The 13,996-nt window shown below is 40.8% G+C and overlaps 1 protein-coding gene across 9 annotated transcripts in view; it reads left to right on the top strand.

Annotated features, from left to right (window-relative positions):
- The window catches only part of PLEKHA7 (pleckstrin homology domain containing A7), a 1,124,460-nt gene that overhangs the window by 1,015,100 nt on the left and 95,364 nt on the right, over window positions 1–13,996 (top strand). For 8 of the 9 annotated variants that reach the window (XM_086956043.1, XM_086956041.1, XM_086956042.1 and 5 more), the window contains one exon: window positions 6,025–6,225. In XM_086956043.1, the coding sequence (XP_086812169.1) occupies window positions 6,025–6,225 (201 nt within the window). Of the gene's footprint in view, window positions 1–6,024; window positions 7,750–13,996 lie in introns of those variants that run through there. The other variant, XM_086956048.1, reaches the window with a different exon arrangement.

Genomic DNA, 13,996 nt, shown 5'->3' with positions numbered 1-13,996 from the left:
AGTCGTTGTAATGATCGTGTTCTAATGGAATACATGGTAAACGCATGCATTGTAACGTGGCCTATTCAGTCAAAAATCAGTATGATAGTGGGGGGAATTGGTAAGGATCATCTTGCGGTTAAAAAACAGACCTAATTTCACAAGTGTAACCAGGCCCCCTGTAGCTCGACTACTTGAAGATGGATTACCCTTTATACTAAAGGATGCATATCTCTCTAGAGAAAGTTCCCCCTTTATAATACCACATCTCCTGTAGATAAATGATGTTGTGGGTTTTGAGATAACTTATTAAATCCGGATCCCCTGATTTTCCCTGGACCCCCTCTATATTCCAACTTAGGACCTTAAACAGTCTAGAGGACCTATCAATCTCTCTTTGCCAGTGCTCTTCGGTTGGCTTTTGACTTTGCTAGTTCTGGATCCTTTTAAAATTGGCCAACATTGGCATAGCCAAGAGTGGCGATCAGCTATCTTAGAAGTATAGAAAATATTGTTCTCTGTAGCTTGAAGAAGGCCAGCATACCGTGTTACCTTGTTATAAAACCCGACGATGCACCGGGGAGGCATTTCTAAAGCCTGAAAAAAATATTGTATCCTTGCAAGATGGTTGCCTGGTTGTATGATGGACTGATCAAGAATGTTTTGGATGACCTGAGTTCAAAGGTGACATGCAGCAGTGAGTCTGCATTTGAGTTTATCCAGGACCTTTTCTCCAGTAGGTCTTATATGTGATACACAATGGTTCTAATGTAATCCTAACTACCACTATGAGACATTGGGTGACCTTTAGGGTAGGTTGGCTGTGGTCCAGGTTAAAGGTTACTATGACTACATTCTTTTGAACATATTGAACCCTTTCTGCCTTTTTTGGAGAGCCTGGTGTACTTCACACTGCAGTAATTAACAAGTGTGATCACCTGTTCTCAAGCATGGGAAATATTAGTCAGAAAGTGTGTTTTCTGCTTTTTTCTGTCATTGATACGACTGTCTCCAGGGTTGTGAATCAGTCAAAAAGAAAAGAATTATCCTTGTAACTACCCTTATCCAAGAGCCATTGTTTTGCATCACTGAGACAAATGTATTGTTTCTTTAGCCGGACATGTGTGTGGTCCAGATACTCTGTGGTGTTTACCTGGTTCACTAATCTGCAAATCATGCCACTGTCACTATTTGCTGTGTAAAGTGGCATTTTCTTTTACGCCCATTTCAGCCCTTGCTAGTCTAGGAATGACATCACAAGACTAGGTGACTATTAAGGAAGGTGTAAACCGAGTAATTATGTTTACATAGAGAAGAACCAACTGTTCATATACGTCTAGTTATGGGACTGTGAAGCATGAATTAAATATCCACAGTCTATAAATGTCTCTCTGATACCTACATTGTAACATTACAGGCTCAGCTAAAGGTTACACGGAGTAGGTCATTTTAACAAAATAACACAAAGCAAAAAACTGATTCCGAATACTTGTTTGACTTAGGGGTTTAATGTTTCATATTTTTCTAACCTAGATGTAACTCCCACTGGTATTTTCATCTTTTTGGGGCTGGAGGTATATCTCTGTAGCTAGTGCTAATATTCTTGATGCAGTTTCTGCCAATAAAATTCTCCAAATGCAGTCTTTGGACAAAACGCAGGATGAGGATGATACTTGCCAAAAATGATACTGCCTCTTCCGGGTAGTTGTGTATTAGTCATTTGTACATTTTCTTTTAGAAGAGCAGCAATCGAGGCCACACAGCTTCAGTGCTCTATGGGAGTGCCTCTCTATTGGATTCAGATGGAGAAGAGAATATTTTATCTCTTGGAAGGTCAGCCTGTTTTTATGAGAGGAGCGAATTGGTGAATCAGAGAGAGTATTGCCTCACTTTTTGGAAATACCACCATGTTGAATATTTGCCTCCATTTTTCTTTGGACTTGCTATAAGACAGTGTGCCAGGACAGGAACTGCATCATACTGACGTAATAATCAGAGAAATTAATGTGGAAACTCGTGTAGACGTTGTAAATAGTTCTGCATAGCCACTGTTCCTCCAGTCGAGATTTGGAACTGGACAAACAAAATATGATTTTGTTAGCACCCAAAGGATTGGTCAATTCGGGTTTTAAATAAATCACCCCAAACTTACAACTGGGATCCACTAAATCCTGTGATGTTTTTCACTAGGTCAACAAACCTTTGCCAACATGTTGTAATGGAGCTAGAATAAAAGTCCAAGTCATTTATCATCAACTGTCAGGTTTTTAATTATCAGTCAATGATGAAAGGTTGAAGACGTTTCTAAAACCTTTATTTATCTTTAAATGGTTAATATAGATTTTGTCGTTTTTATTTGGATAAGTCAATTGCAGATTAATTAAGAAAGGGTTTATTAGTGACAGCATAAACCAAGCAGTGTTTTTCCTTAACCGCATCGCCGCGGCGGCTTTTCCCGCTGTGCGCGGCATTTTTAAAAATCCCGCGTAACGTGACAAAGCCAGCTCGTCATCCGCGCAGCGCAGGTAACGCCCATGACGAGCTGGCTTTGTCATTAGCATCGAAGGGGTTAAAGGAATCAGTCCCTATCTATCTAAAGAGCCTAACTTACGCTGTCGAAACCCATGAAGAATCTCTTCTGGAAAAGAGCAGGATTCTTGAAGCATAGATAAAGCCTCGAACTTCCCATTAAGGGTTGTTCTGGAGAAACTCAGCCGAGTTCCCCACGGCTGCAGTAGAAACCAATACAATAAAGTTAGTGATCAAATTAATGATTGCAGCAGTAGTGTTGATCAAATGCAGGTAGAAATTCTCCCTGCACTAAGATTCAAAGGAGGGTAAGCCACTGTCAGCAGTAGCTTCAAGTAATATTAACAGAACGCCTTAAGCATTGTGCAAGGTAAAGGGTCTTCTCTCCTCTAGCTAGGAACACTCAATTATAATTTCATAAATCATGTAGCGAAATTTGGGAGGTTTATGTCATCTTCAGCTAATGGAAACCACTTATCGATGGTGGTGTTGTCATCCACTGCTTCTCCTCCGGATTCCCATGGTAAACATTCACGTTGGTGCATAGTTAAACAAATGTTGCAGTTTTAGGTACGTGGGAGAAAGTTCTCATGAGTACTTTTATACCTAAGCTGTTAGCTGCTTTTAAGGTCCCTTTGTGAAGACAGAGAGCTAGTCTATTGTAATGCAACAAATCTATTTGCAACATCCTGGTTAAGCGTACACATGATATATCCAAATTGTTCCTTATTCTAACAGTTTATTCATTACAAATCAGTAGCAAATTCATTGGCAAAGCAGGGTGAGCTAGTGTGGTGTCAAGTCAGCACATTCTTCGGTAGGATGCTGGTGCTAGGCAAAATATTCTAAAGAAACATCTATTTAGCTGTAAGCATGAGTCAAAAGAAAAGATGGTTTGGGCCTAGTTACAGAAGCGCATTTAGAATTACAGCCTACTGCATTTTGCACTTAATGTTAGTTTTCCAACACATTTTAAGCAGGCACATTTTCTTTCGTGTGTTTTATTTATGCAGTTCATAACAGAGTTAACCCCTTGGCTGCAGAGCTAATTCCACTGCGGCGCTGGGGTAATGGAGGGTGAGCGCGGCACTGCCATGCTCGTGACGGAACCACTCCATCATGAGTCACGGGCGAGCTGTGCTCATGTTATGTTATGTTAAAAAATGTTACAAATTTGTTAGAGCACAATACAGCTGCCCCAGCAACGGGGCATCCCGGCGCTGAACCATGAAAGACACCTGAAGTGAGAGGGTGAAACAACAGGAAGTTTAAATCAGGGAGAACAGATAAGTTTTGATTGCCTTGCGAAAGGCCATCAGGTTGGTCAGGGAGCGAACATGAAGTGGCAGGGAGTTCCAAAGTTTCGCCCCTAAAACCTTGAAAGAGCGGCCACCTATTCTGCTGAGCCTGGTTCGAGGGACAGACACAAGGTGCTGTCCTAAGGAGCGCAGGGTGCGCTGGGGAGTGTAGGGTACCAGGAGCGGGCGTAAGAGTCCAGGACAGTCTGGTCTAAGAATTTTAAACGCAATGGTGAGAGTCTTGAATTGAATTCGAGACTCAATCGGCAGCCAATGTAGTTTCCGGATGGTAGCTCTAGCAGAGCACCTACGGGGAAGGCCCACCACTGCCCTTGCTGCTGAGTTTTGTACCCGTTGCAGCTGTGCCACCTCTGCTTTATTGGCGCCTAGGAATAAAACATTGGCATAATCCAACCGAGCAAGGATGATAGATTGGACGATTAGTTGGCGCGTTTTGGAGTCGAAGAAGCCAAGTATCGGGCTGAGGCTCCTAAACAGACCCACACAAGTAGCTGCCACTTTCTTTGTGTGGGTCTGAAAATTAAGCGAGGAGTCCAGCCAGACACCCAGATTCTTCACCACAGTTTTCGGCGAGGGGGTGGGGCCAAGCAAGGAAGGCCACCAGTGTTCGCTCCAGTAGCAGGGTTTTTTTCCAAGGAGCAGTACCTCCGTTTTCCCAGCGTTCAGTTGTAAGCAGTTGCGCGTCATCCATTGCGCAACTGCAGCTAGGCCATCCCTAAATTTCGCAGCTGAAATTGAGGGGCCCTCAGTAAGAGTGATGACCAGCTGCGTGTCGTCAGCGTACGACACCAGCGTGAGGTCCCACTCTTTTGCCACTACTGAGAGAGGCTGAACGTAGAGATTAAAAAGGGATGGACTTGGCGCCGATCCCTGGGGAACTCCTTGTCCGATGGAATGGGGCTGGGAGATAAATGGAGGGGCTGAAACCCGGAAGGACCTATCCTTCAAGAAAGACCGAAACCACTCGAGGGCAAGATCACAAATCCCTATAGCCTCGAGACGTTTTAGTAGGATATTATGGGAGACCGTATCAAAGGCTGCGCTGAGATCAAGTAGAATCAGCGCAGCACTCTGACCGGCGTCCAGTATGTTCCGGAGGTGTTCAATGGTAGTCAGCAGGGCGGACTCTGTACTGTGTCCTGGCCTGAAGCCATTCTGGGATGGGTCCAGGATATTATTTTGGACCATGTGATGGGACAAAACTTTATTCACATGGGCTTCTGCCAGTTTAGACGCCCATGGAAGCAGCGAAATAGGTCTGAAGTTTTCCGGCTTTGTGGGGTCTAACGTAGGCTTTTTAATAATGGGGGAGACCCATGCTTGCTTCCAGCAGGTAGGAACCACAGCCGAAGAGAAGGAGAGATTAAGCAGGGTGGCCAGGGTAGGGAGAAAAAAATCTAAGGATTCAAGAAATTTGGCTGGTCTCATAGAATCTGTGGGGGAACCGGACTTAACCTGTTTGCACAGTTTGGCTAGGTCGTCATGGGTTATATCTGGTATAAGTGACAGCCTATGATTATCGGCCAAAGGGTTAAGAGGGTTTAGGAGCTCAGGAAAATCCTGTGGAAAAGTGTTGTAAATGTTCCTCACTTTTTCTATAAAGAAAGTGGCGAGGTCCTCACATTGCTGTGAAGAAGTAATACATGATACTGGGTTAGAGCTGTTTTGGAGATTTTGCACTAATTTAAAAATAGTTTTGGTGGGGTTGGTACTTAAATTAATTTCCTTAGCATAAAAGGCTGCACGAGTAGTACGTATCGCCTTGTGGTACATCCTTAACTTTGACAAGTAGAGGGCTTTATCATTGTCCTTATACTCCTTTCTCCAGCAGCGTTCAGCTCTTTTATACTCCTTCCGCATGGTTTTAAGCGTGGTGCCGTCACGACTCCGCCCACTCACTAATTCGCCTGCACAGGCAGGGAATCAGTACTGCGTGGGCGTAGCAGCCACAGCATGACGGAACCTCCCCGTCATGAGCACACGCCGCCCGTGGCTCATGTCGGCGTGGTTCTGTCATGTGCATGGAAGGGGTTAAATGCATGATAAAGTGAAATTCTAATACGGTTATTCAAGTCTCATTTGATAGTTTGCGGCTTCTAATAGGAAACTCAAGATGTTACATTTCTTTAGTTTTCGTACTGCAGTTTTTTATTTATCTATTCAACAATTGCGCCTGCTGTGTTTTTTGTGTGTGCAGGACCGGCCGAAGAGCGCCCTGGAGCGCCTGTACTCCGGGGACCAGCAGCGGGGGAAGATGAGTGCCGAGGAGCAGCTGGAGAGGATGAAGCGGCATCAGAAAGCCTTGGTCCGAGAGCGGAAGAGGACCCTGAGCCAAGGAGAGAGGCACTCCGCCCCTGTCAGACCCGTAGCCCGACCCGTTTCGACAGACGTAGGCTCAGTATGTTAGAAACTCTTTCAGGGGATTTTTCATGTGTGTGGCTTGAGCAGGAGGCAATTAGACCTTGTGCGCATGTGGCGTCTAAATTCAGTGGGGGTCCTATTTCTCAAGGGTGGTCGCAGTGTCATGGGCCCAGATTATGGTAGATCAGCAGTGCAGGCTGTAAATTGTGGCGTTCACTTGGCAGGCTGGGCAGGTAGTGAATGGTGGGCGAAGAAAGCTAGCGTTTTGGTTTTTCAAAGACAGAAGTGATATATTGAACCTTATTTAGAAGGTGTGAAGAATGTCATGAACATATGCAGGTAGGAGTGGGACTGTATGACAAGTTAATGATGAGTGTTTAACGATAGACAGCTCCTGGCATAGAAGAAAGTTAGGCACGTATTTATAAGTGCACAAAGCATTCTGTTATTATATTGAAAAAGTATGTTAATGGGATCTCCTGCTCATTCTGATACTGCTGTATTAAGTAGGCCATGCAGCACTGGATCAGTGGTATGTTTGATAATGCTCACTCTCTCATTGAAGAATTGCTTGAAAAAGGGTGTGACTTTTTTGGGGTGGTACTTATAAATGTGTGACTATACCTTTCCATCGCACTAACCATTAGTATTCTAATGAAGTAACTAACCCGTCGCTCATGGTATCATTCCAAGATGTTGGTTGCAGAGTCCACAGACTAGACTTAGGTTGTCTGCGGCGCCGGCGTTTCGTAGTACAAGCACTCTTGCTTTTAGATTCCTACCACTTGTCTGCTCTAACTCTTTCCTGTGTGGTACACAGAAGCTTCTAATCATCTGAAGTACTTGCTAACTAGACTACTGAGTTTTTACCAGGCTTAGTTGCACATCTATAGCCATGCATTACTTCCGCCTAATAACATACGCTTCTTCATTCTCCTTGTAAAGAATCCCTTAACTCTCGTGTAGCAGCACTTTTCCCATGGCTCTACCATACAATCAGTGCATATAACCTACTACCACCTGATAACATACCAGTGCCTCAGTAATAAATAATCAAGGCCACTCTTACTATGTGGTGAGCTTAAAATGTAATCTCTTTGCCACATGTTCTTCTAATCATGAAATGTGGGCTTTTATGTCACAATATTGTAATACATGTGTAAAACGTATTATTCCTCCTATTTAACGATTTTAATAAATATATTTTTGATGAATGTATAGCATCTGATAAACTACTTTAAACATGATCTCAAACTTTTAACTGTTTGGCTGTGTATGCTGGATAGATCTCAGCATTTACTTGAATGTCGTCAGAACAAATATAGATTTAAATGCCGTTGGATTACATTTGTGAAAAATCGTAACCAGCACCTGCAATAGAAACAGATTTGTATTTAAACATGTCAGGGGCATTGCATCATTAAATTTGATTTTCTTATATTGCAGTTTGATATGATTTTTAATTTGTACTTCAAACTTTGAACTTTCTTACTGTAGAGAAATGCTTTCTATTGTGAAAGTCTCAGTAGCAACACCAATAAATACACTGTTGAGCATAAAATATTCCTGTTTCTCTTTTTGACAAGTATCATTAAGTAGAACCTCTTTTCTAATTAGCAACAAAGCCTGGTTTAAACTGAGAACGTCTGTAAATGTTATAATTTCGGCCGAATATATTGTCATCCGTGCATTTACTACATTTGCATAGAAGCTTCAACTTAATTCAGTGAGTGGAAATGCTATGTTACTTTCACTTTGATGTGTTGGGAAGATCTTTGCATTAAAAAGGAAACTACATTTTAAAACGTTTCTCTAAAGCCATGAGGGCCCAGTGCTCCCTTATTGTTGACATTGCTTCACTGTTCACTGCCGCTAGAGGTGGCATTCTATTGCCATACAATTTGAACATCTATTGGTAATTTCAGGGGATTGTGAGATGAGGCCCCAAGAATTTTTTGTCTTTGGCTATTTGTTTCTAGATATTTCACCTATTCGGAGTCATGCATTCTGATGTATTAAACTGTTTTGGGACTAGTGACATTAAACCAAAACTTATTTGCCTCTCTACAGTGGGTATGCCACCATTTTGCTTTAAGGAAAATAAAAGATATACTTTTCTTTAAGGCAATTATCACTACATAATTGTCAAAGTGGCAACATGATTTCAAAATGACTTGCATCTAAATGTGGTATCATAAACTTCATTATGGTTGACACTTAAATGTTTAAATTATATCAGCCACAGTTTTATATTATTTGCCTTAATAGTCAAAGAACAAATGCACACCTCATTTGTTAACCATTTGTGACACATCAATGTCCTAAATAAATATTTTCACCTCAGGAGAGCAAACAAACACAATTCTCTTGTATAGCTGCAAAAATATGTAGATGTACTAAAAGGGGGATTATTAAAAAAAATGCTTTCTTTATTTTGTCTACCCGATCATCATATGATATAGAGTCCTCAATGATGGCAAGTATACCTCAACATTGAAGACTCTACACCATGTGACAAAGTTGACTGCTATTTTGGACTGAGGGGCTGTTTTCAGCAACTAAAACATTAGGTTTATGTACTTTTCACCCTTGGGCGTGTTAAAAAGGATGAGAACAGTGGCCTGTGGTCTACAGTGAAGGGACCCTTCTAGACAGTGTTTTTATAATTGAGTGTTACGCCAGATTCCGTAAATGCAGTTAGTGATTTATATGGAAAATGTTAGCATTAAGAAACCAACTAGAATATTGTACCCTTGCAGCCATTATGTGTGAGAACTAAGATAAACGGACCTGAAAGGGCCTTTTGTCCTTACAGTAGTACAGTGTATATATTAGAAAAATTGTGATTGATGATCAGCCACACAATTACCACTATTTGTCCTGAGGAAGGAGACTGCTGAATTGGTTGTGGTCCTGAAGAAGGAGATACTTGAAGCTACAAAGGTCACCTTAATGAGTGGGAGCGGGTTAAGTCTCAATTTGAAAAATAATGCCAATCTCTAATAGTTAAGAAAGTATGGGCAACTTTGCTACGTTCCGTATTTGTAGGTCCTGTATTTTTTAATTTTTTTTTAGGTTTATATAGCACAAACTCTACCTCAAGATATCCATTATCTGAGCACTTTACATGAGCACCAGATTCCTTACAGACGGACACATTAATTTTTGTTAGGCACTGTTAGCCAATGTTCTGATGGCAGAAAACATATACTGTGTATGAAACCTATTGCCCTATTTTTAATATGATTTTAATGGGAAATGTTTTCGCATTATGTTGACTAATTCATACTTTTAAAAAGTTACATAGAGAAAGGGTTTTTTGTCTATAACTATCACCCAATGTGGTATATGTTCAACTTTTTGTAGTTTAATAAGGAAAGTCTGTTTAGTAGCTCTCTTGGAGTGAAAATACTTATCTAGGGACATTAATGCTTCCCAAATGGGTAACAACAAATGGGGTGTGTATTTGTTACAATTTTGTTAATACAAATAGGAGTAAGGCACTAAGATATTTCCTTTAAGTCATATGACACAACCATCAAATGTACGTTTTTGTGTTAGATACAATTCTATTGCGAGGGTAAAGACTCAACTTGCAGGTGCATAGCAAATGCCCACTTCCTACTCTGACCAGTGCAGAGAGATCTACTTTCTACAGTGAGACCAGAAAACTTCTTTATGAAAGTTGTAACCTAAAATAATATTTTGGTCTTGATGATGTCTAGGCTCTTGAGGGATCTGGTCAGTAATACTCTCTTCAGATAGTGGGTTCCTCCATGAGTGTCCTGGAACGCTACAAGTCCCAAACCTAGTTGCCATAACTACACCAGTAACCAAGTAAGGCAAACCCATTGATTGGTGGGAGACTTCTTTGGCAATTGTTATTTATATGTCTCCCATGTCCAGGAGGGTTAGGGATATTGAAAACTCTTCAAGTTCTGAAGTTCCATTATATATAATTGTGCCACGTTTGGGGAACACAAGTTGCATCCTTTCTGGGTCTTTGTCAGCAACTTATTTATATTTTCCTAAAAGTCCTTGTTTGTGACGGCTTGAACATTCCAGGAACAACACCAGCTTGTGCAAAGATTAGTTTGGCTGGACCATTTCACCCTTCTAGCAGCTAAGGTAGAGACTTGTGTTCACTGAAGTTGGCATTGTGTAGTACTTTGGCTATCTGAGTGATTATAGCTTACCCATCAGTCCCTCTGCAATGAAGGTTGTGACCCGGAAATAAGACCTGTTGGCTCTACTTCAAAATCATGGGCCCAGCAGCTTGAAGAATTTGTCAGGCAGTGGTTTAGAATAATGTTATTTTCACCAACAAAATCTGACTTCTCGGGAGTAAATGAGTGTAGCCATTTCTGGACCCATTAGCTTTGAGAATCCTGAGATTTACAGAAACAATGTTCCTTACTTAACCAATGCACAGTGTTGTGAACAAAGTGTGGACAGAGTGGGTATTAATATTTTCTGAATAGGGCTTGTTTGACCATATATATGGCAGACACCGATTGTAACACCCATAAATATAATGTAGGCAAAAAAAACTACTTTTGCATACCTTATACGAGTTTATTTTCGCACATACATCAAACACATATTTATAAATCCATGCATTTATGAATCATACATAGATTTCCAATGCATAATTTTCACCCTTTTCAATGCGTAAGTTGGACTTAAACTTGGAATTGTCTAGGCCTGCAGTATGCGTACATTGTTTTGTGAAAATTGTACAAGACGTGACCAGCACATTGCATTTGGTTACTTTATACAGTGTACATGAAGGGTGGGCTTGAAGACGAACTGATATCGAAATTTTACATATTTAAGCAAATTTTGATTTACCCTTTTAAGAAGTTTAATCCAAGCAGTTTGGCCTGGTACACGTGGGATCTTTTACATTCGGGATGGTGGCACTCACAGAAGTTTACTGTAGTAAATATATATAGTCAAAGAGTGTGAGATGGATGCCCTCAGAGTGTGAGATGGATGCCCTCTGTGTATTACTACATGATTCACATCCCTGGACATGCAGTGGGCAGTGGATGCACAGATGTATCCCTCAAAGACACAGTATGGACTCAGATCCCACAGAGTGCCATGTAACTGGAGTAGGCACACCGCAGAAAGAACAAATCAGGGTTTTACAGAATGGAATTAAAAAGTATGTAAGTGATCTTTACGGTATTTATGCTGAACTTAACACCTTGGCTGCTAATGGGTTTTCCCCCTCCTGCGCTGACCTTTGATGTTTCCCATTATACATGACGAGTTACCCTTGTCATCAGCACAGCTCAACCAGTGCATCATGACGCGTTACCCTTGTCATTAGCATTGATGAGGCTAAGGGGTACAGACAGACATACAGACTACACTACACAATACAATATTTAGAGCATGACATGATAAACTGTTATGACAGGTTTCTAAAAATGTTTAAGTAGGTATAGATATCTTTTGAATGGAAGACCCCTCCATGCCATGTGGAAATCTCTTTATGCTGTTTGAGTGGGACTGTAATTTTCCCACTATGCTGAGAATTACTGTCAGCAAAATCTTCATGGACTAATTTGAAATCTTTAGACATTTATTGTGAATTCTTCAAAGATTCACTGCCACATTTGTCCAATTGTAGGTTGTGTTGTGGACATAAACTTTTGGTATTGTTGATCCAGTTAAATTACTTTGACATTGACTTACCATTGGCCTAGCACCCTAAAATATGCTCAGTTAAACAGTAACATGATCGCATTGTTTTTTCTCCAAATTACTGTATTGTCATCGCAGTGAATGCGTCACTTCCATTTTTTTTACACTTGGAAATCATACCACGTCCCCATTATTCACTGAACTTCTTGGTAGAATATTTCCGAATGTAACCATTCAACTTTTTATTCTATACAAAGGTACTCCTATTATTCATTTCGTTATGAAAAGATGGAAGGTTTCTTTATTGAATTTGGCATATTTCCCAGATTCATATCCAGTAGGTCTCCTGACATCTCGCTCTCAAACTTTAACCAATTCCTAATTTGGCATGTTTGGTACCCATTAAAGTAATGTAGAATATTACAAATGTAATAAAAATGAACAGCCGAGACACTCGTAGTCTATTTTAATATCACTTGAGGTTTCCAGCGAAATAACAGACTGTCTCCAAATAAGAGGTTTTAGGAAGCAAACCCATCCTCAGTCCCTCTTGCATGTACTACTGATGTACACAACCACTGGTTAAACTAGACTTCAGGGCATTAAATAAGCACAAACAAACTTCCCACAAAATGGCTAGAGCTCTGCAAAAATCTAAAGGCATAAGATGCAAGAGGAAACTGAATCTGCACTTTATACACAGTTCATAATAAGCAAGAACATGCTGAAAATAACTCTTATTAGGTTCTGCACTAAATGTGTGTTAATTCCAGTCACTGTGTTCTTACTTCAAGATATATGTTGCAGGAGATGCTAAATCAACCCCAATAGGCCTCAATGTTGAGACTGTCTGCGTCAGCGTCAACTAGTTTCGCAATTGTGAAAATATGTACTCACTTGGAGGTTTCTCCAGTAGTAACTCACCTCCAGTGGATAGAAAGTCTGGATTCTAGTTCCCTCTGGAAGTTTGCGTAGCCCACAAATGTAAACATAATGTGGATGTAGGAAGCCTAATACCGGTCGGTAATGGCCGAAATTACTGAATTTCGGCTGTTACCGACTGATATTAGGCTTTTCAGATGTAGAGGCCTAATTTAAGGATTCGGTAATTTAAGGAATCGGTAAATTACCGAATTCTTTAAGAGCGATTCGGTAAATTACCGAATCCTTAATGTAGGAAGCACTCACGTGAGTGCTTTTCACTTGTAAGGATTCGTTATTTACCACCAACTACAAGTTGGTGGTAAATAACAAAGGGCCATATGTAGGTTAATGGCATTTACCAAATCGTAAATACCGAATTTTACCGATTCGGTATTTACAAATCGGTAAATGCCATGTAGGTAATTATTCTTTAACAATTACCGAATCGGTAAGATTCGGTAATTACCGAATCGGTATTTACCGATTCGGTAATAGCCATTGATTCCTATGGGCCTTGAGGCCCATAGGAATCAATGTCAATTACCGAATCGGTAAATAACGATTCGGTAAAATTACCGATTTGTCAAGGGGGACAGGGTGTCACTTTGACACCCTGTTGCACCCCTGATTCTGGCTTGTGTGCCATGTGACACACATACATGCCCTTAGGGCCCCCTAAGGGCATGTATGTGTGTCACATGGCACAGGTGTACATGCACAGATATGCATGTACACAAGAATTCGTTATTTACCATGCAATTGTATTTCATGGTAAATAACGAATTCCTAAGGGCCCGTGGCACTGTTTTCGGTGCCACCTACATCCCATATTACCGATTCTGTAAATTTACCAATTCGGTAATTTACAGAATCGGCAGATATAAACAATTCCCTTTCAAAGCTGGGAGAGAAACAACACTTCACTAATCTAGAAGGGGGGTAGCTAAAGGAGTTTCTTCATGAGGAAAAATATTATTTCCCATTTTTTTCTCATGGATAAAGAAAAAGTTAGCAGGAGTGTTTGCACTTCCTCTGCTGTTTTTTCGCATGCAAAAACATTTCTGCATCATTTGGCATCTGAAAAAGGAATTCAGAAAACGTTTTCAGGATTACGCCTACGAAAGCTGTAAGTGGCTCACGTTTTTGTACGTTATATGTAAACGTTATGGGAATTCGAAACTATTAGAAAGTTGAAAAACCTGGTGCAGATTTCTGACTTTTTAAAGAAG

This window comes from Lissotriton vulgaris, chromosome 2_1 (genome assembly GCF_964263255.1).
Source record: "Lissotriton vulgaris chromosome 2_1, aLisVul1.2, whole genome shotgun sequence".
NCBI lineage: Eukaryota > Metazoa > Chordata > Amphibia > Caudata > Salamandridae > Lissotriton > Lissotriton vulgaris.
The sequence above is the reverse complement of the archived record's forward strand: the minus strand, read 5'-3'. Positions and strand labels throughout refer to the sequence as shown.